The sequence below is a fragment of the Pholis gunnellus genome (genome assembly GCF_910591455.1).
Source record: "Pholis gunnellus genome assembly, chromosome: 19".
Lineage (NCBI taxonomy): Eukaryota > Metazoa > Chordata > Actinopteri > Perciformes > Pholidae > Pholis > Pholis gunnellus.
In genome coordinates, this window is record NC_136546.1 from 19,321,724 (window position 1) to 19,347,402 (window position 25,679).

At 43.6% G+C, this 25,679-nt stretch overlaps 2 protein-coding genes across 2 annotated transcripts in view; both read left to right on the forward strand.

Annotated features, from left to right (window-relative positions):
- Window positions 1–759: 759 nt before the first annotated feature.
- Window positions 760–7,038, forward strand: LOC306711727 (cytosolic phospholipase A2 gamma-like; the record flags this gene model as incomplete). The annotated part of the gene is made up of 14 exons (XM_079180744.1): window positions 760–790; window positions 1,793–1,911; window positions 2,802–2,912; window positions 3,088–3,230; window positions 3,345–3,531; window positions 3,730–3,832; window positions 4,049–4,186; window positions 4,429–4,494; window positions 4,591–4,656; window positions 4,743–4,892; window positions 6,130–6,213; window positions 6,347–6,501; window positions 6,613–6,784; window positions 6,866–7,038. The coding sequence occupies 14 exons, from the start codon at window positions 760–762 to the stop codon at window positions 7,036–7,038; spliced, it is 1,698 nt and encodes a 565-aa protein (XP_079036870.1).
- A 2,034-nt stretch (window positions 7,039–9,072) lies between these two features.
- Window positions 9,073–25,679, forward strand: part of galnt14 (UDP-N-acetyl-alpha-D-galactosamine:polypeptide N-acetylgalactosaminyltransferase 14 (GalNAc-T14)) — a 131,919-nt gene continuing 115,312 nt past the window's right edge. Inside the window, exon 1 of the mRNA XM_079179944.1 lies at window positions 9,073–9,441. Coding sequence (XP_079036070.1) covers window positions 9,253–9,441 — 189 coding nt within the window. The 5' untranslated portion in view covers window positions 9,073–9,252. The remainder of the gene's footprint in view (window positions 9,442–25,679) is intronic.

The following is a 25,679-nucleotide window of genomic DNA, read 5'->3' on the forward strand; positions in this document are numbered from 1 at the left end:
AGAGAGAGCTGCCACGTCGCCGCAAACAAACGTTTTCGCCAGCCTCACTCTCTGCCTCGGGCCAGAGGGAGACCAGAAGGAACTGCAGGACGTTCATAGTAAACGGTAAATGGACTGTACTGGTATAGCTGCGTTTAGTCTTCCGACCACTCAAAGGGCTTCAACGCTACATGTTGTGGCAACACCGGGGGATGAGGAGGCAAGATTCAGAGATAAAACAGGTGACTCAGACAGTAACCATGTAACAAAACGTGTCCTTTAATAAACAGGATATAGGGTAGAGGGGCATGGGGTCAAACTCAACAAAAGATTCCTCAGTCAGGGTCTTTGGCCTTCGGTCTACACCCAGTGAGACGATTCCTCCGTCCTGTTTGGGCAGAGCAGAGCAGAGGAGAGGGGTCTCCTGTCTCCAGAGGTTCAGGAGATCCTCGTGTTCTTCAGCCCTGTGAACATATGCTCCTTCTAATTAGCTGATGGGCTGCAGGTGCTCGTGGCTGCAGCACCTGCACTGGATAATACACTCTATCACCTCCCCCAACCCGAGCTTGGGGATCCGCCTCCTGTGCTGCGTCTGCTCGTCTTTCCCCCCTGGTTGTCATCATTCACCCTTTCACACCCATTCACACTGATGACAGGGACTACGATGCAAGGTGCCCATCAGGACTCAAGTGTTTCTGTGTCTTGAGCTAAAGTTAGAGTCCATGCAGGACGTGTTCGACCCACGGGAGACGCGTACAAATCAATACAGCCACTTGGGTGATGTGGCAGAAGACGCACCACCGGGAGCACGGTAATTTATGGTTTACTCGGCCCGATGGCAGCCGTGGTACCTTTTGGGTCTGTTCAACATGAGACCTCTGCAGCGCTGGTTTGTCAGGCAGCGAGTCCACACAAGCAGAGATGACGATCACAGAACGGTGTTCTGGCTGAATCCCCTTTGGATGGGTCCAATCAATTCAGTGAAAACAGAGGCCTCGGTTATGGCTGGGCAGTGGTCTGCAAGGGTCCTGTGACTGTGATATTTAAAACAATGTTTAGTTCTTCTATGTTCCTATTTACATTGCTGTCACATACAGTGAGAAACCTGGGAGCAGACTGCTGAAGTTTGTATAACTCAAGTTTATTCCGTCAGCTGTAGAGGTTGTTTGACTGTATTATTGGGTTAACGTCATCTCAATGAGAAGTTCTCAAGCTGAAGTTGAAGTCACCAAAGAAACTACATACATGAGTTTAACACACACTGTATCTATGGTCACTTCACAATGACACGTCACGTCATCGTCTCCTGATTAGATCATCTGTTACAGCAGGAACACATTCTAATCTATCAAGTGCTCTAAGAAGTAAAGACATTTTTAAAATGACATGATTCACTTGTTGCATGAATCACTTGATATGTAAGGACCAGTTGTGGGACCTTCGTTCTCTCCCTCATTCTTGGGATATATATACAATCTTCTTGTTGTGCTTTGCTGTGCAGATAAACGCGCTGTTGGAGTGATGTGAAGGACATTTAGATGTGCATGTTGTACCCAAAGAAGATGTGTGTCAAACATGTGTTATTTGTTCTATTACTGCGCGATCCTGTTGTATCTATTTGACGTCATTGTGATTGCAATTGGTCATGAAGATGTGACAGCAGTGTATACAAAAGGAGGTGCGCTCATATTCATTAGCTTTGTGAGCCTTTCCACCCGTTTCCTCTCACAGAATTATCCACACCTCCAACCAATGGTCTGTGGAAACGCCAGATGGGTTGCTGGGCTGCTCTGTGCTTGTGCTGTGATGTTAGGACCTCTGGGACAACCTGTGGACAACAAGGAGGACGCGTCAACACTCGCTCCTCAGATGAGAGGGAGGACGCCGACCTCTACGCCCAACACGGAGGTGAACTCATCGACCCCTCTGGAGGTGAGGAGACGAGGAACTTAAAGCATGTTATGCTGCGTCAGTTGTGACTGTACTGTTATAAAATCATACTTGGTCTATGCATCTCTTCATAGTTGGCCTGTAATACTCCAATCATATTCCAGCTGTAGGGTTAAGGTGGTGTGTTTGTATATTTACCTATAGTGTGAAGACTTAAAGTGCTTTCCTGTGTTATTAGTAGCCTATAGGACCGCTCTATAAGCCAGTTTCAGGAGCAGTTTCCCAGTCAGGATGTTGGTACATATTACGCAGCAGGATAAAGATACACATTCTGAAATTCTACAGTAAATAAAAGATACTAGGAGAGGTTAGTGCATCATTTTGGACCAATATTATTAGTTAACGCCCTAAAAGCTGGAAGACAAGACGTGCTGTAGGCCTTTGATTGTGTTATTTACACATATCACAGCCATTGTCTGCCATTGGAGCATGTTGTTCGCCTCTCAGCGGTTCTTAACCTGGATGACCTGGATAAACGGTGCTAACAATGCTAACAGTGCTGAGGAAGCTAAGAGTTTTTACCTGAGGGTTAAACCTGACTATGCTCCAACGTGCCCTAAACGCAGGCAACCCGGCTACGTCAACAAACATTACAACACACACAGAGTGGGAGGGGCTTCATTCTCTGCTCAGGTAGACAGTTGTTTGCTGCTACATTAATGACCTAAATGTTGTATATTGCTCCTAAGTGCTACGCTAATTTACTTTTCAACATACTTTTCGCTGATGACGTGATACCGTTTCGTAGAAAGGTTCAATGTCACGGTGTAAAATGGTTTTCAACCGTATAATTGTGCCTCTTGTTTGCTGCATGTGCACCTTTTATAATACTACTCTGTGTGTGTGTGTGTGTGTGTGTGTGTGTGTTACAGCATTATGTGCGTCAGTCCCAGTTGACGTCTGCTGGGGAGCAAGAATTTGTCCTGAAGAGGAAAAAAGTTGTTCTGAGGTCACTCAACCGACTGGGAATCAGGTGCTCACCGGTACGTCTGAGGAAATCTCAAATACACTCAGGATGCTTGTTTGTGATTAGAGGAGAGTAGTATCCATGGTGTCCAGTAGAGGGCTCCACCTGTGCTCATAGAACTGGGGTTATACTATTTGTAACCATCATTACTATCATCTCCCATTCCTCCCTCTCTCTCTCTTTCCATCCAGGAATCCGTCCCTCACATCGCACTCTTGGGATCAGGTGGGGGTCAGAGGGCAGCTGTGGGTCTGATGGGTTCCCTCTATCAGATGGAACAGGAAGGTCTTTTGGACACTCTGCTCTACCTGGGAGGAGTTTCTGGCTCTGCCTGGTAAATGTGTGCAGTCATGTGTCATGTTCTGCTGGTTTTCCCAACAGGCTGCTGCTGTAATTGTCAGTTTCTTTCGAGTAAATTTCGTTTTGTCTCTCTCTCTCTCTCTCACAGGTCCATGTCCTCCATCTACAGTGACCCAGACTGGAGCACCAACATGTCCAGAGCGGTGTCCAGGCTGTCAGGTCCTGGGGTTCAGCTGGAGGCTGCTCTGGCCTGGCTGGACGAGAGAGCGGAGGAGGAGGACTTCTCTCTCTCTGACATCTGGGGGCTCATGACGTCGGCTGGCATCATGAAACAGGTAAAGTGCAAAAACATTACAGGAGGTGGAGCAAGTGAACTCCTGTAAATACTTCATATCATATAAGCTTCAAAACTAAATGCCGATGGGCCATGTAAATATACAAATATATATTTTATAGCCATGTGTGAATAGAGAGAAAACAGAACACCATCATTTCTAGGTTCACAGTTCACTTATCTGACGCTTTCTTGGCAGTTGGATCTTCGAAATCTTTCCGCGGATGGCAAGAACGCCTTCAACCCCTATCCCGTCTACAGCGCGGTAAACAAAGACTGCCTGCACAACGGCCCGGTAAAAGGTACCGAACACACAGAACTATGCAGACAAACGTGCACACAACTCAAACTGTGCAAAGATGCAAAATGACATATTAAAGGACTACAGACTGCAGCTGTAGATAAGTTCAGATTTTCATTCTTTCTTGGTAATCAATCGGGTTTCTAACTCTGTAAGTATTTTTTGTAAGGTCTACTTTCTCAGTCGTTCTGCCTCTGTGTACCTGTGCTTGGCTCAGGTCAATGGTTTGAGATGACTCCTCATGAGGCTGGCTTCACAGAGCTGGGTTTCTTCATCAACACCTCTCATTTGGGCGGCAACCATGCAGCAGATCGTGGAGGTAAACGGCCAGAGATGGACATGATCAAGCTGCAAGGTATGTCTAAAAACAAGGACATCTGTCCATAAGCAACTGTACTGAAAGAAATGTGACTTTAAAGTTGTAGTCTGGCTATTTCTTTAACCGCAAGACACCGTTTGTGACATTTGCGTAATGTGTTCATATTTACTTCTCCCATTGGAGTTAACTTAAAGTATACTGCATGCTAGAAGATGTCATTGTCAGCAGAAGTGTCAGTTTTACAGTGCTGTCCTGTATGTTTCCGCTGTGTCATGCAGGTATAGTGGGCAGCGCTATTGCCGATGAAAGAAGCCTGCTCAATGTAATGCCCGACTGGCTGAAAGGTAAAAAATCTTAATTTGTCTCGCAATTGGGGAAAAAGTAACGAAACATTTCAAATGTTCCGCAGTAGAAATGACTAGATGTGTCTGTGTATTCAGGTCTGGTGGGTGCAGCTGCTACTGTTAAAAACAACTTCCTGGATGTAGTGTTTCTCTGGACTGAAGGTATGCAGGTTTATAGAGCGATAGCTCGTATGATACACTACGACGTTGTGTGTTTTTTTTGGCATGTAGATTTATATTTCTAACAGTTCCACAGCAGATCACCAATGTGTGGGACGTCATGGACCGTTACATGCGTGGCTACCGCAGTCTTTTGAAGCTAACAGAAGTGATCAGAGCAAACACTGAAGATCCCTCCGTTTTATCTGACCTGGACAACCTGCAGAACACGTTAAAAGGTGCTCAGATTAGCGATGATGGGGATCATCTGAAACGTTTGCTGGGCGATCAAAAATAATCCCCCAACAATGAATCATCTTCCCTCTTTTCCAGAAAAAATGAATTTAAACCCGTTGTTGGTATTTTTGGGAAAGAACAGCCAAGAAGAACAAAAACGGATTCTTGAGCAGTGGCGTCAGGAACTGTTGGCACCGATACGGTCCTGGAGCCGGAGTCTGGATGAAGCGCCAACCAAAGACAATGGTCAGTACCCGAGTCATACCATTCTCTGACTGCCGTCTGTCCTGCAGGTCCGTGGCTAGAGAAATATTAAGTTTTATTTCATTTTTTCATTATTTGTTCTTTACTTTTCATGATGACACGTGAGGCAGACCGCACGTCCCTGCTGTCCTGCTCCTGTCTGCAACTTGTTAACCAATGCAATTGCGTTTTTTAACATCTGTTTCACAGTATTATGGCCCTGAAAATACTCTAAATACGGGATTTGGGCCAACTGAGGGCATAAACATGAATAAGAAAGATAATTAACCGAAGCTTAGCGCAATAGCTGCACTAATTACCAGACAGGATCTCTGGCTGTAAAGACCTTCGTTTAAATTGAAAGCTGAATTTTTACGGGACAGTGCAACAAGCTGTTAACATATTATAATGTCTAATGAGTATTTTAAGACTTATTTGTATTCATTTGGAGACATATCTCTGTCAACCTGCATTTTGAATTTTAGTACATAAACACAGAAAAATCATATAAAAAATAGAAAACATGAATGAACAGTTTATTTCAACTGCTAATACAAGTTCTTTAACAGGCCTCTCGCTGCCTTGTCGGTATTTCGTTATAGTTGTTAACAGGTACTCACTATTTGACAATTGGTCCATGGGTCTGGCATTTTAAATGGCAGTGTTTTGAAAAAGCCAAAAAAAGAGTTTATGTTCAATTCATGTGTCTTATCTGGAGAACTCTGTGCAGTGTGCTGCAAAAAAATATTGAATTGCAAATTGTGTGCAAAGCAGAAAATGTGCTTCTATTTTTGGAGGCTTGAGGTTTTGTTCTCTGCGTGTCCGTCTTTATGTCATATTAGTGCGTTAGCATTAAAAACAACATGTTTATAGGCAGACGTTGTGTTTACAGCTTGCTCTGCTTCCCTCTAGTGGCAAAACAATTGTAAAAATGCAGCTTTAAGTTTTTCATTACTTACAGTCACTTGATCATTTGGGGGTTCTCTGTTTTCTCAGTTTCGTTGCTAATCCAGAAAGTCCTCCCGCTGATTGGGAAATGGGAATGGGGAACAACTGAAAACTTCCTCTACCAATACCCAGGTGAACCTCTGTCACTGAGCCGAATACCTGTACATGTATCACATCTACACTCCTGTGATTTGCCAGATATATGCTAATAAACAATTGAATGAGAATAAACATTTGCTACATTGTGATCTGTGCTGTTGTGAAGGTGCTGCGGTGCCATCTTGTATCAAACTTAAGGAACGCCTGCAGCTGATAGACGCCGGTCTGATGCTCAACACGCCCTACCCTCCCTTCCTGGGAGGAAAGAGAGACGCAGACCTTCTCATTGCTCTGGACTACGGGGCTGATGACGCCTTCAAGGTGAGGCGTTTGTAAAGTGAGCGTTTGTGGTTGCTCATGTGTGATGTAGGTATATTAACGGAGCCTTCGGAGCAACACATGTCATAAAATAATTCAAACTGTTCTCTGTAGTCTCTGACTAATGCCAGAGAATATGCAATGGCAGCGAATAAGCCTTTCCCAGAAATAGACGACAACATCCTGGAGGAGACAGAGTGGCCGAAGGACTGCTACGTGTTCCGGGGAAAAAAGAAGGAACCCACGATTATTTACATGCCACTCTTCAACAGACGAAACTGCAAAGGTGTGTTACACCCAAGCTCACAACACAAAACCACTGATGTCAAATACGTTCAGAGTCGTTAACGGTTTTATTCTGGTCCAGATGCGAAGGAGGCCAAAGCAAAGATGGAGGAGTTCTCCACCTTCCAGCTTTCGTACAGCCGGGAGAAGATTGAATTTGTGTTGGAGACGGCTAAAGCCAACATAAAGAACAACAAGGAAACTCTGCTGGGGGAGATTCACAAGGCTGTTATCCGCCGTCGAGTCAACATCTAGGGTGGTTAGTGTGAGTGTGTGGGTGCATTGACGGACCCAAAAATGATGGATGTGGGTGTAGACTCAGAATTGAATAAATGATTGAACAAAACCAGTGTCACATGTTAAACAGAGAAACAAGAAGCAAGCACAGCAATGAAGGTAGTCTCAACACAGCATTTAACAGGACTCAGCGGTCCATTCAATTCACAACACTCTGTAAAAACGTACAGTGCAATAAAGGTTGAAAGAGAGTTCGGTCTCATGAGTTATCCTTCCCTTTCTCAGAGCAAGGTGATCCGTGTCTTTCTTCTTTTGGAGAACACCAAAAACAGTCGGTTCTAACTAACACTGGAGTTGAATAAAGAAAGAAAAGAAACTCCATAGTGTAGGAAAACAGGAAGCGATGTGTGCTGCCTTGATGGGCAAAAATACATCAAAATACCCCTCAAATAAATCTATTAAAGTAAAATACAAAATACTGGTGCCAGAAAATGTAACAAAATACAATACATGTATTTTGTATTTAAAATATAGGAAATACTAATTATAATAATTGTTTGACTCTATTCACCTGTAGAGTCTTCTAAATGTCTGTAATTTAACTAAACATCTCTTTAAAGGACGTTTTCTCTAAATGAAGAAGTAGAAAAGTACTACCGTCAAAATATAAAAAGTACTCAAAGTACTCTGTTCAGAATGGCAAATTAAGAATACTGATGCATGAATATGTCAGCATCAGTGTTGTTGTAGGTGGTGATACTGTTAACTGCTTTATATACTGGTAGCTTAATCTGACCTAATACGTCATAATGTATTAAATATTCATTTATATTTGGTATTAATCTGTAAAAAGAGACAGAGTTTGAACACTAGATGGCGCACTAACACAGGTTCTCCTCTGATTCACATGAGGAGGATCTTTTTTTATATTTTTGCTGCTAAATGGAACCACGTGATGATTTATTGAGATGAAACGTGATAACTTTCTTCTCATCAACTTGTCTCTTCATGAGGCTGCAACCCAAGAATAAAGCTCTCCTCTTCATTCCATCCCTCTCGTCTTCTTTCACTTCCTCTCTCCATCTTTTCTTTCCTCATCCTCCGCTCTTCATCTCTCATATTCCTCTTCTCTCTACACATTAAACAATGACGGGGTTAATACTGGGAGTAATGGGTGAATTTTACCCAGAATCCAATAGCATAACCACCAAGACGAGGGTTGTTTTGACCGAAATAATCCAATACAAGGCGTGTATAAAAGGTATCGCGTCTGTATTATATTGATCCACATCTGTATTTATGATTAATTACACTTTATTTAAACACCAAAAAGAAGTTTAGTTTTTTACATGTATTGTGGTGTTTTGGCTGTTTTGTGGTTTTATGTTAATAAGCATTTCATTTCTTGTGGACAGAATGCCTAAATATTAGAATTTATAGACTTGTTTGCTTAGAAAAGTGACCTAAATTATGAATGCATGGTCAGATTTGTTGCAGATTAATTTTCGGTTTTCCTCTGTGTCTCTCCTCTGGCTATTCTATTATTTCTTCTCTTTCATTCTATTCTCTTATCTTTCTCTTCTATATTCTTTCATTCAATTCCCTTCTCTCCCATACTATTCTCTTTCATTTTGCTCTATTATCTTCTCTTATCTTTCATTCTCTTCTATATTCTTCTATTCTATTTTTTATATTCTCTTCTTTTCTATATTATTCTCTTCTTTTCTACACTATTCTATTCTCTCTCATTCTCTTCTATATTCTTCTATTCTATTTTTTATATTCTCTTCTATTCTATTCTCTCTCATTCTCTTCTCTTTCATCCGGTTCTATTCTATTGTGTTCTACTCTGGTGGAGTAGTTGTGTGTGTCGGCAGGTGGAGCTCCATGCTCTCCCATTCAAACCTCCATGAGGGTCCACGAGTCCCTCCACGAGCGAAACACGCTGTGCGAAACAGACAGACACACGCACGCACGCGCACACGGCTGTCAGGCGTGTCAGAGAAGCGCTCGAGCCTCTGTGAGTTGAGAGAGAGAGCGAGAGAGAGAGAGAGCGCGCGCGCTCTGTAGTCAGTGTTCCACCGTCAGCGGGACCGGGCAGACTTGTGTTGAGTTGGAGGAGGTGGTCCGGTTCAGTCTGCTTGTTTTCCTGTTTGTTTTTCTCGCTTCTATAAAAATGGGATTCTGACAGCAGCCGGGCAGCGGGCGCCGCCGGCTCCTCCTGACCGGAAAATGAAGCGTCTCTGTCGGAGGCTGGCGGTGGCCGTGGCGGTGCTGGTGTGGCTGGGGGCGCTGGTTTACCTGCTGGTGCTGAGCCGGAGGAGGCTGCCGGAGCTCGGTACCGGTGCTGGGGGAGGAGGAGGAGGAGGAGGAGGAGGAGGAGGAGCAGTAGCAGGAGGCGGAGAGACAGCGTTCAACCAGGTGAAGTAGAGACACAACCTCTATACTGTGTGTGTGTGTGTGTGTGTGTGCGTGTGTGTGTGTGTGTGTGTGTGTGTGTGTGTGTGTGTGTGTGTGTGTGTGTGTGTGTGTGTGTGTGTGTGTGTGTGTGTGTGTGTGTGTGTGTGTACTTGAGTTAACATCATTCTCACTGCAGGCTGTATCTCTTATAATAAACCCATATTAAGGTGAGTTTAATGTGGATGTTTATGTCTTTTACATCCCGATGAAGACTGAGATATCTCTGTAGTTTTGGATAGTTTGTGATTCAATGCTGGAAAAAAAGTCTTCAAAGTCTTCATTAAATATAGCAAAGCCACAACGAATACAAGGTTTGAAATTAAGTAAAAATCAAACACGTTGCCAGTAAAATGTACTTAATGGAAGGAAATGATAGAGTTAATGTGTTTTAATTGTTGCAGCAACTAATTGGCACTAAAGCGTGAAATTGCAGAGATTTCTATTTTATGAGACTTTTTATTCATGTTTTGAAGACGACTTCTTCAACTGCAAGTAATTCAGACAAAGTTTCTTCTGAAATGTAGGAGAGTTAAATTCACCAAATGTGACCAAGAGTGCCAAACCCTAAGAAGTTAAGTCGGGTAAACGTACTTGTATCCTCTCATATGGCTTTACAGGATATTCATATAATCCTGTCTGTAGTGGCTCTACTTGACTTCTTCTTCCCTAAGATAAGACTATAAGTGCTGCTCCTGTAACACACACACACACACATCCTCTATAGGAGCTGCTATCATTGTATGAAATCATGAACAGCTACTGTGGCTCCTTTTTTAATGATAATTAGGTTCATTTTCGACCCGGCCTGGTGTCCGCGCCCAGTTGTGCACTGCAGGATGTCTGTTATGCAAAAGACCTGCAGCATGTTAACTGTGGCTGGTGGGATGAATTGTATTGATCGGGCCTTGCTTACCTTGTTTTTATTGAACTACAAACACACACACACACACACACACACACACACAAACTAGATTTTTGAGAAAACACTTTTCTGCAGGAATATAGGACACAGAAATATCATAAAGTAGTATTAACAGCACATAACTTGCATTACAGACACTATTGGATACATTTAGTAGGATTACATGATGTCAGACTTACACATTATTAGTGCTTCTGAAAATGTAATTAATGGAGTGATGTAGGGGAGGTTTGAGCATATGAGTGTATATATATACTGTGTGTGTGTATATATATATATATATATATATATATATATATATATATATATATATATATATATATATATATATATATATACATAATGAAACTTACCTGCACCACATACAAACAATCATTTATTTATTTTATTTATAAGCACAATCAACCCAGCTCAGTGTACTTTAATGATGGCATGAATTGATTTTCCGAGGAATCGATGCAAAGATTTTTTTAATGGAAAAAACATTTGTACCAGTGTGTGTGTGTGTGTGTGTGTGTGTGCAATGCATTTGTGAGGGCTGCTGCATATTCAGCTCGTGCACCGCCCGGCGAGACTCAGCAGTCTGTGTCAAAGTGACAAGTGAGTCTGTAGCGACATCGGCGCCGCAGAAGAGCTGCGTGTACAGCCTCCCCGACATATACGTGTGTGTTTGTTGGACTATTTGTTCGGTTGGAACAGCGGCACGCTGTGACGTAACGCAGGTGGTCCGTGAACTGAAGCGTGTATACTCACTCTGGTGTCATTTTGGACGTGAGCGTCAGTAGAAATGGCTGAAAATGTGAAATGCAAATGCGAAGCTGGATGAAAGCTTTCAGGGAGGTCTGAGCAAAACGGCGTAAATACACCGTGTGTGTGTGTTCACGTGTGACCTGTTACAGTCGCTTTAGAGCTACAGGTGGTTGTTCTATTTTGTTAAAGACTCTAGACAGACAAAGGCCTGCAGAGGCAGTCGGGTATAAAAGCACCAGTGTGAAGGATTTAGGGGGCTTTATGGTCAGAAATGGAATATATCATTCATAACCGTGTTTTTATTAGTGTACAATCATCTGAAACTAAGAGCTGTTGTGTTTTGTTCCTCTAGCTTAGAATGAGCCGTTTGCACCTCTATAGGGAGCGCGTCCTCTCCTCAGAGTCCTCCATGTTTCTACAGTCCGGGTCTCCCCTCATCCACAGCGATCATCATCAGCCTACATTCACACAGATAAGAGGAGATACTCAGTGATTTGGGTTTGGGGTCAAATGTAAGGTTTGTATACTTAAAACGAAACAATTTCACATCATTTTGGATGATTATTTATTATTACTATGGGACCAGATAACGCCATCATATCATCACAAATTCATATTCTGTAATCAAAAGAGCTGATTCATAAAATGTTTCAATGTTTCATTATAGGCTGTTTGTCGTTTTATTGTTCAAAAAGATAGGAACACAAAAGTTGAGCTCAAATGCAGATGTGTAGTGAGGACGGCAGTGTCGGTCGGTTCAGACTGAAACATCTCAACTACGGATTGTATGAAGTTTGGTTTGAATATTCAAGTTCCCAAAGTTTTCACTTCACCTATGAAATGTCTCACCCACTAATTGGATCAGCACAGATGTTTGTGCAGAGGTTCCTGGTTCCCAGATAATGAATCTTAACTAATTACCTTTTGAAACACATTTCTGCACAGTGGCGGCCTTGTGTGCCCCCCCGCTGTGCAGGGGGAGGAGGTCAGGGGTTGTTCAGGAGCATCAGCCTCTGCTTTAGTGGACCGGTGAGGGAGCGCACATCTGGAATGATGGAGGTGGAGAGGAATGGGCTGAGATTAAAATGATTAGAAGAAGAAAAAAAAAACCAAAATATAGTGGGTTAAATAACAGAATGATTGCAACTCTGGAGAAACTCTGCATAATTCAACATTTGTTAAAAAAAATAGAGAAGCCAGTTATTAACGGTATGATAATCATGTGTCAACAAAGCTCTGAAGACGTTGTTCCGTCTTCACTTCGGAGGAGGAGGAGGTGCTTTTCAAGCGGCGGATAATTCAGGCGTTGAAGCTTTAATCTGCTGTTGCTCTCATTGTACGTTGACCACATAAATGCCTCACATGTGACATTTGAAAATGTAATTAAAGTACTTCAGTAGAAGGAACAGCTGCATCCACTTAGCCGATCAGCAGGAGCAGAAGATCGTGTGTGGACTTGTTCTGTGAGATATTGAGATCGAGAGAGTGTGTGTGTGTGTGTGTGTGTGTGTGTGTGTGTGTGTGTTTGTGTGTGTGTGTGTGTGTATCATTTGCAAGTCAGGACACACACGCTGTAACACGGCTAATACCTGCGCCAGATACGGATTTGCCAACTTAATTCTTCAGTTTTTCACACCCAGTGTAGAACTGTAGGATCTGTCAGCAGGTACAGGCCGCCTCGTATCACCAGCAGCTCTCAGTCGGTTCCGTTCATTACTAAAGAACCTACACGAAGGGCTCCTTCTGGTGCAGCGGCACATTATTCAAACGGGATCAGAGAAATGATACAGTTCTAATTATAGAAACCAAAACAGAAAGTTCCTCTTTATAAAACACGGAAGGTGTGTGTGTGTGTGTGCGGCGCGCTCAATACATTAAATGGGAAATAAATGACATACATACCCGTCTCAGTGTAACAACCTAATGTTCTCTACACTGCTAGTCGTTTCCTTAAGGCCATAACACTCTCTCTCTCTCTGTGTCCTCGTAAAGTTCCTCAGTCGTCCTCTTGTGAGCAGCCGTGCAGGTACGAGCCGACAAATACGCGTCGAGACGTCTGTGTGCAGACGCACAAGCTCGTGTAGTAGAAGCAGAGGTATGCGCCCTGCTGTCCAAGTCGGCGTCTGTTCTGTCGAGGACATCGTACTCGCCAACCTGCCCCCCCCCCCCCCTTATAAGTAAAATAGTGCAATAAAACTGATGTAATCGACCGCAGCTCTCAAGTTCTAACATTAACAGCACGGCTTGTTTGCTGTTCACAAGCGGTCTCCAGTGTTGTGTTTGACCGACTGTCGAGTAGCAGCCTGGTAGGTCCTGGTCGGTCCTGGTAGGTCCTGGCTCATATGTCTCCTGTTGACCAGATACTACTACGAACTACTGAGCCTCAGGAGTTCACAGAGTCCCTCTTGTGCATTTCTGTTCCGTTTCCAGTGCGTCTGAAGGAACATTCACATTTGGAATTCACATTCACTGTTACATACAGTCTCTGGTTTTTACCTTTGCAGGTGCAGCAAGGTAGTGATGTTACTGCTGTGTGTTGCACGTTCAGTTCAGCTCTTTACGGTCGGTGTGTGTGTGTGTGTGTGTGTGTGTGTGTGTGTGGGTGTGTGTGTGTGTGTGTGTGTGTGTGTTTGAGCTTGAAATAACTTAGTAAGCGCAGCTGCAGTATGAGAAGTAAAGATATACAATAATTGATTCCCAGTTGGGAAGTCTACATGATATTTATACTTCTGGTAATCTATTGTGTGAATGAATGCTGCACACAAGGTGCTGTTGGTGTGTTTGTGTGTGTTTGACTCCACACCTCCATGAAGTCTGTTTTTTTAATCACAGACCTCTTGGAGGGCAGGAACTACGACCCAAAAGGTTCAGGCTGACAAAATGCAGAATTCAGGTTCCTGGAGAACTTGTCACTTTGTCTGTTTTATCCTTTTGGTTTGGAAAAAGTCTAAATCCTAATTACACGGCAGCACAATACAATCGGGGGAAAGCAGGGTTTTCATCCAGACACCAGCATATGTTCCCGCGATTATGCATAACTTGCATGTGATCAGATGTTGTTTACATGGGCTCTTACCCTCATTATTGGCCTAATTACAGTATAATCACATTATTAATGTGCATGTGAATGTAGCCCCGCGGTTGAGTCACACAGCTTGCAGGTGAGAATATGCAGGTTTGTAAATGTGAAACCTCCGGTGGATAACTATGCCAAAGACAAACAGCAGGTGTTTGTTTTGTTTTCTGCAGAGATATATATAAATATATATATATATATATTTAAATCCCTTTCAGCTCTGAATATATGCAGCGTATTTGTGTGCGAGTCTCAAGCCAGGACTGAGGATGTGTTAGTTCTGTCAGCAGTACTTGTGGCACCGCGTGCGCTATTCAAATGCTAATGCACACTTCCCATTTCTCACAGGATTAGCCTGCGCTCCTGTTTACCGACCGGCACGACTACTACTTCCTGTAAGGAACGCCACTCCTGTTCTCACACACACACGCACGCACACACAAGCGCTTATATGCAGGATCACACCCTCATCTGCATGTGCACACAAGAAAAATGGTGTGTCTTGCACAGAGGGGAGAACACACACACACACACACACACACACACACACACACACACGCGCTCACTGAGAGAGCCTTTGAAGCCGTGTGGTGCCCGCGTCCTCGGGCAGGTTGGCGGGGGATCTTTTATGGTGTTTCTGCCTTCAGAAGTCCAAACATGAGAGGAAACAATCTGTTGGTTTGTTGAAGGACACTCTGCCTCTCAGTGTGCCCCCCCCCCCCTCCCCCCCACACACACACACACACTATGTAACGGATGAAGGTGAACCTGTGGTGGACGGGCGCTGTGTGAGGAACCAGACCGAAACGACACAATACAAAATTCTGCCTTTTAAAGCGATAAGAAGGATCCATGTGTGTCAGCAGATCGTGAGCGCTGGTGCTTCATTAACACTGTTGGGCTGCGATCGCACCCAGACTGCTGGTTTGTTGTCTGTGCAGCACTTTCTACGACACCACGTCCATAACGCATTATAAACACACTTATAATGTGTTATAATCTACTTATAGCACTGTGAAAAATAAGCACTATGAGATTAGATCTAGATCTACAAGACCGGATTCAAACATGTGTGAGGCCGTATACACCGGCACATGTTCACGTATCTCTGGAGTAAGGCTCTTTATTTAAGAGCCAGTGGTGGCGATTGTTGGAGATGGAAAGACCGGAGTAACCGAGACGGGTTTGATGAGTTTTACTTGGTTTCTGTGGAGTTTTGAATGAAGTTACACTCGCTGTGTTTGAGTCTGATTTGAGGAGAGCAGATCTAACTCTGTGACTTACGGCTTTGTTTTGACCAAACCACACTTAAGTGTGAATATTTGTTCGTCACCAGTTTGTCCCGTTCTGAAGGAATGTCGTCCAACTTTCATTTTGTCATCGTGTTGTCATTTGTTCTCCATCAGCCGGGTGATGTCTGTGTGTTTTGGCCAAATGAAGCTTAATAAGTGTTATTATTTACTGTTTAGTTCCTTCATTGTGAGCTGATGACTTCCAGCATCAGACTGGACTGTGAACACGGTACCAAGCATCAGTCTGGAGATGCAGAGACAGATGTTGACGTCTCTCTTCTCCACATGTCCTTCCCTGTACGATTATCAGCATGTTTCAGTGGTTTTTTTACTAATTCATTGCAACTTCCTTTGCAGCTGAATCTCTTTCCATGGCTGTCTCAGTTTCTCTCTCTCTTCCGTTTCCTCGAGGAAACGAGATCGATGCACCAATCTGTGTGCTCGCCTCGTGCATCACAACGCCCAATCGCACACGCACAATGCCCGACGCCACACGTTTACTCACGTGCACGCGTGCACACGCTCGCTCGCGCGGTCGAAATTATTCATTTCCCCGTCATATGCAATGCAGTCATTGTTCCTTTCTCCTTCCCGCTCGCTATCGGGAGGTATTCACATGGACAAGAGGAGAGGGAAATGAGTTTTTCAGCGCGGCTATAACCGGCTCCCGGGGAGGGAATAATAATAATAACAATGTTTTATACGAGTCTCTCTGCACAGCGGGGCCACAGGTCGGCTAACTAGACTCTGGCCTCTGCGCTCACAGGGCCTCATTTGTGAAACATGTTGGGGAAATGAACCCGTCTGCGGTCCAACAGCCACAGTGGCTGATAAATCTCAAAAGTCACCGGACAGTTTGGCTCCTTTTGGCAGCCGGAGAGACGTCAAAGAAAAAAGAATCACTTGCCAGATTCAATACTAATTAAACGGCTGAATTTGACAAGATGTTAAGTGTTATTGGTTTATATTCTGGTGGTAATTTGTGTTGGACAGGAGAGCTGAACTGGCACCAGTCCAGCCTTTTAAAACCATATAAAAAGAGAAATGATGTCACAGAAGAGGTAATGTTATGAATACAATGTTAAACTGAACACATTAAGAAATCATTGACTCTACTCATTTTTTATTGTCTTAACTTCTCCAGAACATATTTCTCTGTCATTTTGGTAAATAACGTCTTGAACTACACGTCCTTCGTGTCATAAATGAACAGAGAAGTCTTATTGCCTAAACCTGAGTTGTTTCATGTGAAGACGGAAGTTTATTTTGAAAATACTGTCCCCGTGTAACGAGCTGAAATTGACCTTTTGTAGGAAAACTAAAGTAACTTTTAGTAAGATATCATACGAGCAGTTTTACGAGGATGAGTTGGAGTGAAAGCAGCCCGCGCCATGTTTGAAATCACAGGACATTTAACTACCATGCTGGTAAGTTTAGTACTTAATCTATTTGATGGTAACGGAGGGAAACGGCTCAGCTTTTAGAGATCGCTGGCCGGTCTATAAACCAGCCAACTCTGTTGCCTTTTGCCAGATATCTCAGTGTTGTGATCACTTTCATTTCTGGCGTTTCAACATTATTGCGTCGGGCGTGAGCTCATCTCTAATGACCACAAATATTCTCCCTCCTCCATCTCATCTGTAGCGTTTCTGTCATTCAGCGTTTGGAGAATATTCCTCCCGCCTCTTTGTCTTTCCACCGTTTTCCTCCTCCGTGTAGGAAACCCTGAAGCCTCCTTGCTCCTGGGGGTCAAAGGTCGTGAGACAGCAGGCGATATTGTCTTGCGACGGATAAGTGAAGAGCTTTGGCGACTTCTTGTTTTTGCTCATTTAGCTTTTCAGCTAAATGAGCAGTCGCGCTGATGTTATACACAGACGGGCAATTTGCAATCACTGCGCCGTTCCAGCGTTTAGAGGCACGTTTCTCACAAAAGCACAAGAAAGTGTGTTTTGCTTCTTCTTTCCCTTCCTCATCTCTCCGTCCTTTATAAATGATTCAGAGGAGAAACGGCAAGAATCAGCATAAATGGGATTTTTTTTAAGTTAAGGATGCGGCATAATCAAGCATCTTTGACTGCAAAATTATCCACACACACACACACACACACACACAGAGGCATGGAAAGACTGAAAGCAGTTGATAATTAGCAGTGTCAATAAATCCCGACTACAGATGTGTTTAAATCACATTCATACGTATGTCGTTCATGCTCTATTGATATCGGTGTCGTGTGAGCGTCGGTTCGTGTGCTCGTGTGTGTGTCCGCTTTGTGCTACACACACATAAACATGTTGTGTCTGTGTAACTGACAAGCATTCGCTGGAAATGAACCGTCAGTGAAAAGACGTGCTGTGTTACGCTACACGGCACACGCCTTCACACGCCTTCACACGCCATTATCCCCGCAGTTTAAGAAACCAGTTGTCTGTCAGATTTTCCACAGTGGACAGTTTTTTTTATTTTAGTTCTACAAACCTGGTTTCCTTAATTGGGTTTAGGGATGAAAAGAAACCAGGTTACCACGGCTGCAACAAGAGCGCCAACAAGAGCGCATCATGTGCGTGATGATTATTTCAGACGAGGAAGTCGACGCTGTGGCAGCAGCTCAGGTGCATGAAAAGGAAAGAGCAGCACGTGTAGCGGTGCGTCCTGGTATCAAACCATCTGCTTGAAAGACATAAAGTACAACTCAAATAAAAAGTATGAATTGACTACAGAAGTGCAGGTGTGTCTGCAACGACCAGTGTTGTCCTGTTTAGATTAAATGAATACAAACCAGCGCTAACCCTCGTCTAGTCTGTGTATCGGACGCATTGTTCACTTGCATAGACCCGCTCACTGCACCGGCTCTGTGCAGCTAAACGTCGGTTCACTTCATGTTGACTGTTTCACGCTTCCTCTGAACAGAAACGGTCAGTCCTGCTGCGTATTTTAGACCCGTTAACTCTTTGCTCTGTTAGCTGTATTAGCCCCGTTAGCTGCTAGCTTTATCAGCTGTAATCGCCCCGTTGGCTGTTAGCTCTGTTAGACTTCTGCAACCATGAGCGGTGCTTGAGCATACAAATATGTGGCTGATGGGTCCAGCAGTGTGTGAGACAGACGGACAGACACAGAGATGCAAATACATAATCTCCTGGCAGAGATGATAAACTGCTTCTAACAATCAGACATTCAATCAGAAACATTGGTCCTTAAAACAACCTGTGAACGTCAAGCGACCTCTTATCATGAAGTTGACCTTTTTGGTATTTTGGTGTTCTGTATTTTTTGGAAGAACTTGTAAAATCTCCCTTTGACAGCCATATAGAAACTCTTTAATGGTGGTAGGATTTATAGTTTTACCAGCATTCTGATGCATATTCAACTTTAAATCCCCAGTCCTGAGGATCTTAATGCACACCTGTGAGCCGTGGTGTAAATAACACTATTACATTTACTACATGCCTGTTTTTGGTTGAAATAATCTCGGGAGTTTGGATATTGGCCACAACTTTCATGTAAACACCGTCTCTTGATATCCTGATTTTCTGCAGCCTGGTGACTTTTGTGAATGTCAACATAGAGAGAGAGAGAAGGATAGTGTGTGTGTGTGTGTGTGTGTGTGTGTGTGTGTGTGTGTGTGTGTGTGTGTGTGTGTGTGTGTGTGTGTGTGTGTGTGTGTGTGTGTGTGTGTGTGTGTGTGAGAGAGAGCTGGTGTAAAAATTGTAATTCTCACCTTGATGCATGTAGGATTAAGCCATCAATCTAGTTTATAGAGAGTGGAGGGTAAAGTGAGGATAAAGAGACTGAGGGAGAAAGATAACAGAGAGGGAGGGAGGGAGGGGAGGGGGGAGGGCAAAGAGGAAAGTCAAAAAGACTGAGAGATGGGAGAGAGAAAAAAGAACACAAAGGAAAGAACAAGATGGAAAAAACGTAGTGAGAGCAAACAGCAATGACAGAAAGGGAGGACAGAAAAGTGAATACGAGATGAGGAAAGTGATGCAAGATGATGACCAGAAAGAGAAAGAAGAAGCAAAGAAAATCATGAAAGATGTAGAAATATTGGGAAAACAAAGAAATACAGAGTAGGGAGGAGGAAAAGGGAGAAATAGGGAGAAATAGCCGACACACACACACACACACACACACACACACACACACTACCAGGACAACAGTGAGACGACAGGGAGCAAATGAACTGGTTTAAAGCAGACAGAGAACAAGCTGTTTTCGCTGTCGCCAGTCATTTGTGCTCCGTGTGTCATTTCTCCGCTCAGCGCCGGTTACAGCCAGCTTCTCCCGTCACCGCCTCGCTGTTGGCACGAGCTCGTGTCAATACTGCTGCCGCTCTGCACGCGTGGCGGGTTCGAGGTAATCGAGGGGAAAACGCACGAGAAGCCACTTAAGCAGGACAAACTCTTCACGAGGCTCTTAACTCATTAAGTTGCAGACTCTTTTTTTTTAGGTGAGTTTTATCAGTTGTCGTCCCACTTCGATCCGCAGTGGACGTCCTGGATGTAAACGGGTCGACTAGGTCGAAGTGGCAGCCATGATGAGAGCCGGACGAACTCTCTAGAAGATAAGGAAAGGTGCTTCAATGCTTCCTTTCCTCAAGTGAACAGATAACTTCAGGAGTCCATGCCAACATTCTAACCAACGGGGTATCTGAAAACGATATTACATTTCCATGATGATGCTACACGAACGACAAAGCTGACTGAAGTCGAAACAGTCGGGAGCTAGTTAACGTTAGCTGTCCTGCTGTAGCTACCAGCTGTTAACGTTAACTGGAGGTTGCATTGAGTTACGTTATGATGCGTTCAAGTTCAACTCATGTTTACAATGTTTACTGAGGTAATAAATCAAGAGAGAAATAGAGTCATTTTCTCATAGACTTCTATACAACCAGAGGAGTCGCCCCCTGGTGGACACTAGAGAGAATGCAGCTTTAACACATGAAGCATCGGCTTCACTTTTTTACTAAATTTCTGTTATCGTGAAATCCCTACTACGGACCTTACTTCATGAAAGGAGAGGAGCCGACCGTCAATTCCTTGCGACAGCAACAAATAAAGCAACGCACCATTCGGTCGTCAATAACATTGACGCAGACCCGGTTCTAAACGGGAACCGGTTCTAAATTAGAGGTTTTGATGCGGTTCTGTCTCCGGCTCAGTCCAGCGGGAGACTCACATCGTGATCAGAGAGAAGAAAACATTTGAGAACTCCGGTCGCCTCGAACACAATGAAACCCTCACAAGTGAATGTTCCACGCCGCGTTTGAGCGTTTCCCTTTGAAAGCTGTGTTTAGAATGTATAACACGGCCTCATGAGCAGCTGCCTCGCTTCATGTTTGTCCTCATAGTTCCGGTACTTTATCAGGTCAAATGGATGTATTTTGCCTTCTTTTAAAGTCTCACGTCTTTGAAGGTTCATGCCATTCATCTACAAGAAGGAAGGAGACTGGATGAATAATGCGCTGCTCTGAAAGTTTACACTTCACACGTCCAGCGGATTTTTCTTTTTTGCCTCGATCACGTCTTTGTGATTTAGGTTCTGACTCAAGTCTCCAGCGCTGCCTTTGTAATCTCAGAGCTGAAGCTGCACCGTTTCATAAAACTGGGGGTTGGTTCATTTAGTCAGAAAACAGAGTGCGTTGTCTCTCTGCGTGTGTGTGTGTGTGTGTGTGTGTGTGTGTGTGTGTGTGTGTGCGCTCGTCATTGCTGCTGCTGATGTTGTTGTTGTTGGGCTAATAGCAGACACATCCTCTCCATTAGCAGTTAATCTCTTTGCCAAGAGAGAGTGAAGAAAGCAATATTACAACGAGGATTTAAACGAGCGCTCCCCCTATCTTCTTCTTCTTCTTCTTCTTCTTCTTCTTCTTCTTCTTCTTCTTCTTACTCCTCCTCCTCCTCCTCCTCCTCCTCCTCCACCTCCTCCTGCTCTCCTCTGAAAACTCAAATCTTTCATTCTTCCTCAGCAACAAAGACACACACACACATTATTGTGTATTCCCTGACTGGCCGTGCTGCTCGAGGCCAATAAAGAAAAGGGATTAGATTGAAAGCTCTAAACACTGCTCACACCTCTAACACACACACACACACACACACACACACACACACACACACACACAGATTCATTATTAAATGTCTGACTGTGTGTGTGTGTGTGTGTGTGTGTGTGTGTGTGTGTTGTTGTGATTACGTCCTTGGGTGTGTGAAAGAGTGAGTGTGTTTTCACAGAGAGGGCATACTGTCGTTATTACTTTTTATTACTTCTCCTGTTCGTGGTTGATAGCAACACTGTGTGTGTGTGTGTGTGTGTGTGTGTGTGTGTGTGTGTGTGTGTGTGTGTGTGTGTGTGTGTGTGTGTGTGTGTGTGAGAGAGAGAGGGGGTGGGTATGTGTTGTATTTGTATTTTTTATATCCTATAAAACATTTTTTCACATCCTAACTTATCTATATATATATATACCGTTTATATGTATCCCTTAAAATCATAATTTGTATTATTATTTTTCAAGTTAACACCCTTAACTTACCCTACTTTTTTATATATATAGATATATATATATATATATATATATATATAAATATGTATAATATATATATAGATATATAATTATTCTTTCTAAACCGTATGTAACAAGTGTAAATTGAATAGTGAACAAACCTTTGTGCGTTGGTTTAATGCTGCAATGCTGCACAGCTCTGCTCTCACATTCCTGTACTCCAGTAGATCTTTGCTTATGATGTGTACTGTATGTTTGTGTTGTTTTATTTGCAATGTAAACGTATGTTTCCAATGCAAATAAAGTCCCGTTGAATTGAGAGAGAGAGAGAGAGAGAGAGAGAGAGAGAGGAGACAGACGGAGAGAAAAAGAAGAGAAGAATGAGCACATTTGGTATTTTGTCGCTTCTCTTAAGTTTGTTTTTATTCATGGCTTTTCCAAAGGGTGAATTATTGCTCTGCTTCTAGACTGCTCGCTCTGCAGTGTTTGCTAAGCATCCCCCCCCCCACACACACAACACAACACAACACAACACACACACATGCAGTCCTATACGCATTTATATTCACCAGTGAAGGGTTTTTGTGGGAGAAGGTGAGGAATTTTGAGCAGCAGTGATTGAATAAACAGTTTCCCCAGTCTGCAGTCCACCGGGACACATGTATGGATTAGAGAGAGAGAGAGAGAGAGAGAGAGAGAGAGAGAGAGAGAGAGAGAGAGAGAGAGATATGTATTTTTGTGTATTTAGTTCTAGATTCCGACGCTGGACTCGTGCCCGGCCTCTCCTTCGGTCTCTCCTTCGGTCTCTCCTTCAGTCTCTCCTTCGGTCTCTCCTTCGGTCTCTCCTTCGGTCTCTCCTTCAGTCTCTCCTTCGGTCTCTCCTTCGCCGAGTGGACCGTGTGTTGCAAAGCTCCAACCACGCTAGTGTGGAAGCATGAATAACTACACTGATTTGTTTCGGTTTCCGCTGTGATGGAGTAGTTGCATCACGGCAACACAACACAGAAGAGAAAAAGGACGAAACAGCAGCACAAAGTCAAAGCTGCGCACTATGTTTGTCTTATTTAAACTACATCTTTAAAGGTGGAGTCACGCTTTGACTTTGCAGTTTGTTTCAAAACGTCGCACATACTGAAGGATCGTTTGTTATCATCCGGCCGTGATCGCGGTTCTTTTCCTAATCTTAACCAACAGGCTCTAGACGCGTCATCATTTGAGTTATTCCACGACACCGCGCCGCCGTTTCACCATCAACCATACTGGAGCTGCTGTCATGGATTGCGAAATGCTTCCAGAAGTCCTGCGCGGTGCACCGGCTGTTTGTTGATGTGGCCATTATTCAGCATCCGCTCCCGCTGGAGTGAAGGATCTCGCTCATAAAGCTGCCAGAGGGGTCAGATTGACCTTCTAGGGGATCACGAGACAAACTGTAGGGCTCAGACATTGGTCGATATTCGACATTGGTGGTGAAGATTTTTGCCCGTATGTGTTCCCCCAAATATTATGGAGCACAAACTAACGATGTATGAAATAGATGCAGAAGTAGAATGTGTTGTAGACGACGATTAGCGCTGTCCTCGTCCAAAGAAGCTCTTTCTCGTCTAACACTCAGAGGATTTTGTCGACTAATCGATTTAGAACATGAGTAAAAACTCTGAAACCTCGCAGACTCGGTGGCCTCGGGACTCGTCGCTCCGTTAACGGCCACTAAAAACAGCGTCAGTGAGCATCTCTTGCATCAGTTTTCATTCTGAGGCGTCTCGTGTATGTGAAGGGTAACACGAGCATCTGTACAAGGTAACGTTTAAATGACTGCCCATCTGTCACCTCATGCATATGCATAATCACACACACACACACACACACACACACACACACACACACACACACACACACACACACACTCACACAGAAGAACGGCCTCGCTGGTTTTCCTCTACAGTTCAGAGCTCAGTTGAACAACGACAGAAAGCCTCACAGAGCTGTGGAGGAAGATACTCCAAACGTAAACACCTACGAGCATTTTCTCTCTCTCTCTCTCTCTCTCTCTCTCTCTCCCTCCCTCCCTCCCTCTCTCCCTCTCTCTGTGTGCTTCATGGTGGAGGCTTTTATCCCCGGCTCTTTGCTCCACCATGAATATGCGATGTGATCCATTCTTGTCTCTGCCCTGCCGCCTCCACAGGTGGGGGTCAGGGGTCAGGGGTCAGGGGTCAGAGGTCAGCTACAGAGCAGCCACTGAGCTGCTGCACATACAGTGCCTTGCTAAACGGCACGAAGAGCCGGAGGAAGGCTCCGGCTTTGTTGTTTGTTTTTTTTGTATTTCAGGGACGATTTTTAATCTAAAGGTTTAAATGAGTGTGTATAAAATAAACTTCCGTCTTCACAGGAAGGCATCAAAACTACTTTGTTAGGTTTGGAAAATATTGTGAAATATTAGTTAGGTTGAGGAAACAAAACCACTTAGTTAGCTTCAGGAAAAGGTCGTCGTTTGAGTTAAGATAACTACAGAAGTGTCGTTACTGAAATATGCAATTTAAGTGACAAATTCATCGACGTTGACTTCATGGCGAACGAACAGACATCTCCGGACTGAAAGATCTGTGTTTGTTGGACATGTTTGTTGTTCTACATCCGTTCCATCCTAACCTCTGTGCTTCAGCGGTCTTTATGAATTACAGCTATATATATATTTATACAGTATATATATATTTATATATATAGTATGTAGTAGGGTTCTACAGTGTGTGTGCAGTCATGTGACAACACACGGTTCAATGTAGAATATATTTCTGTGCTTTTAAAGGGAAGACGAGTGTTTTCTGCTTTCAACCCCTGACCTCATCTTATAGATACAGAGATAGAAAATACACACACACACACACACACACACACACACACACACACACACACACACACACACACACACACACACACACACACACACACACACAGACTTACATACCACCCAACAGCTGTCAGACCAATTCCACACGTGTCCCTGTGCTCCCATGATTCATTGCACCGCTGGTACATTTCAGGTTCAGTGGAGAGTTCTGTGCTATGAGATATGAAGTGTGTGTGTGTGTGTGTGTGTGTGTGTGTGTGTGTGTGTGTGCTTTTTGAGGATGCTGATTTGTGTTTGCACCTGTTCAGGAATCAGACCGGATTAAAAAGCTGTTTGTCATGTTTTGCTTTTGACGAGACAATAACAAAGAGGCGTCGTGTCAATCGTTGTAATTTCCTGTTCTGTGACTGCGATGTTTGAGTGGAGGCTGAATAAGAGACGTGCTGAGGTGGAAAGATTATCATTGAAATGGGGCTGACTCTAAATATTTTGTTATTTTTGCTTGAAAACTCACTCAAATTATAAATCAATCATGAAAACAGTTTGATTGAATTTCTATTCAGAAACTTAGTCTGCATTGAAAATGTGAAAAGGGAAAAACAAACAGTATGAGGTTGTTTTCAGTGCAACCGTCTTTCATTTGCACAGCTTCTCAAGAGATGGAACAAATTCGACCAATAACAGTTATTTATTTACATTATTGTTGTTGTTACGCTGTTGTCACATTGTTGCTTTGTCACATTGTTATGTTGTTACGTTGCATTGTTACGTTGTCACGTTGCGTTGTCATGTTACGTTGCGTTGTCACATTGTTATGTTGT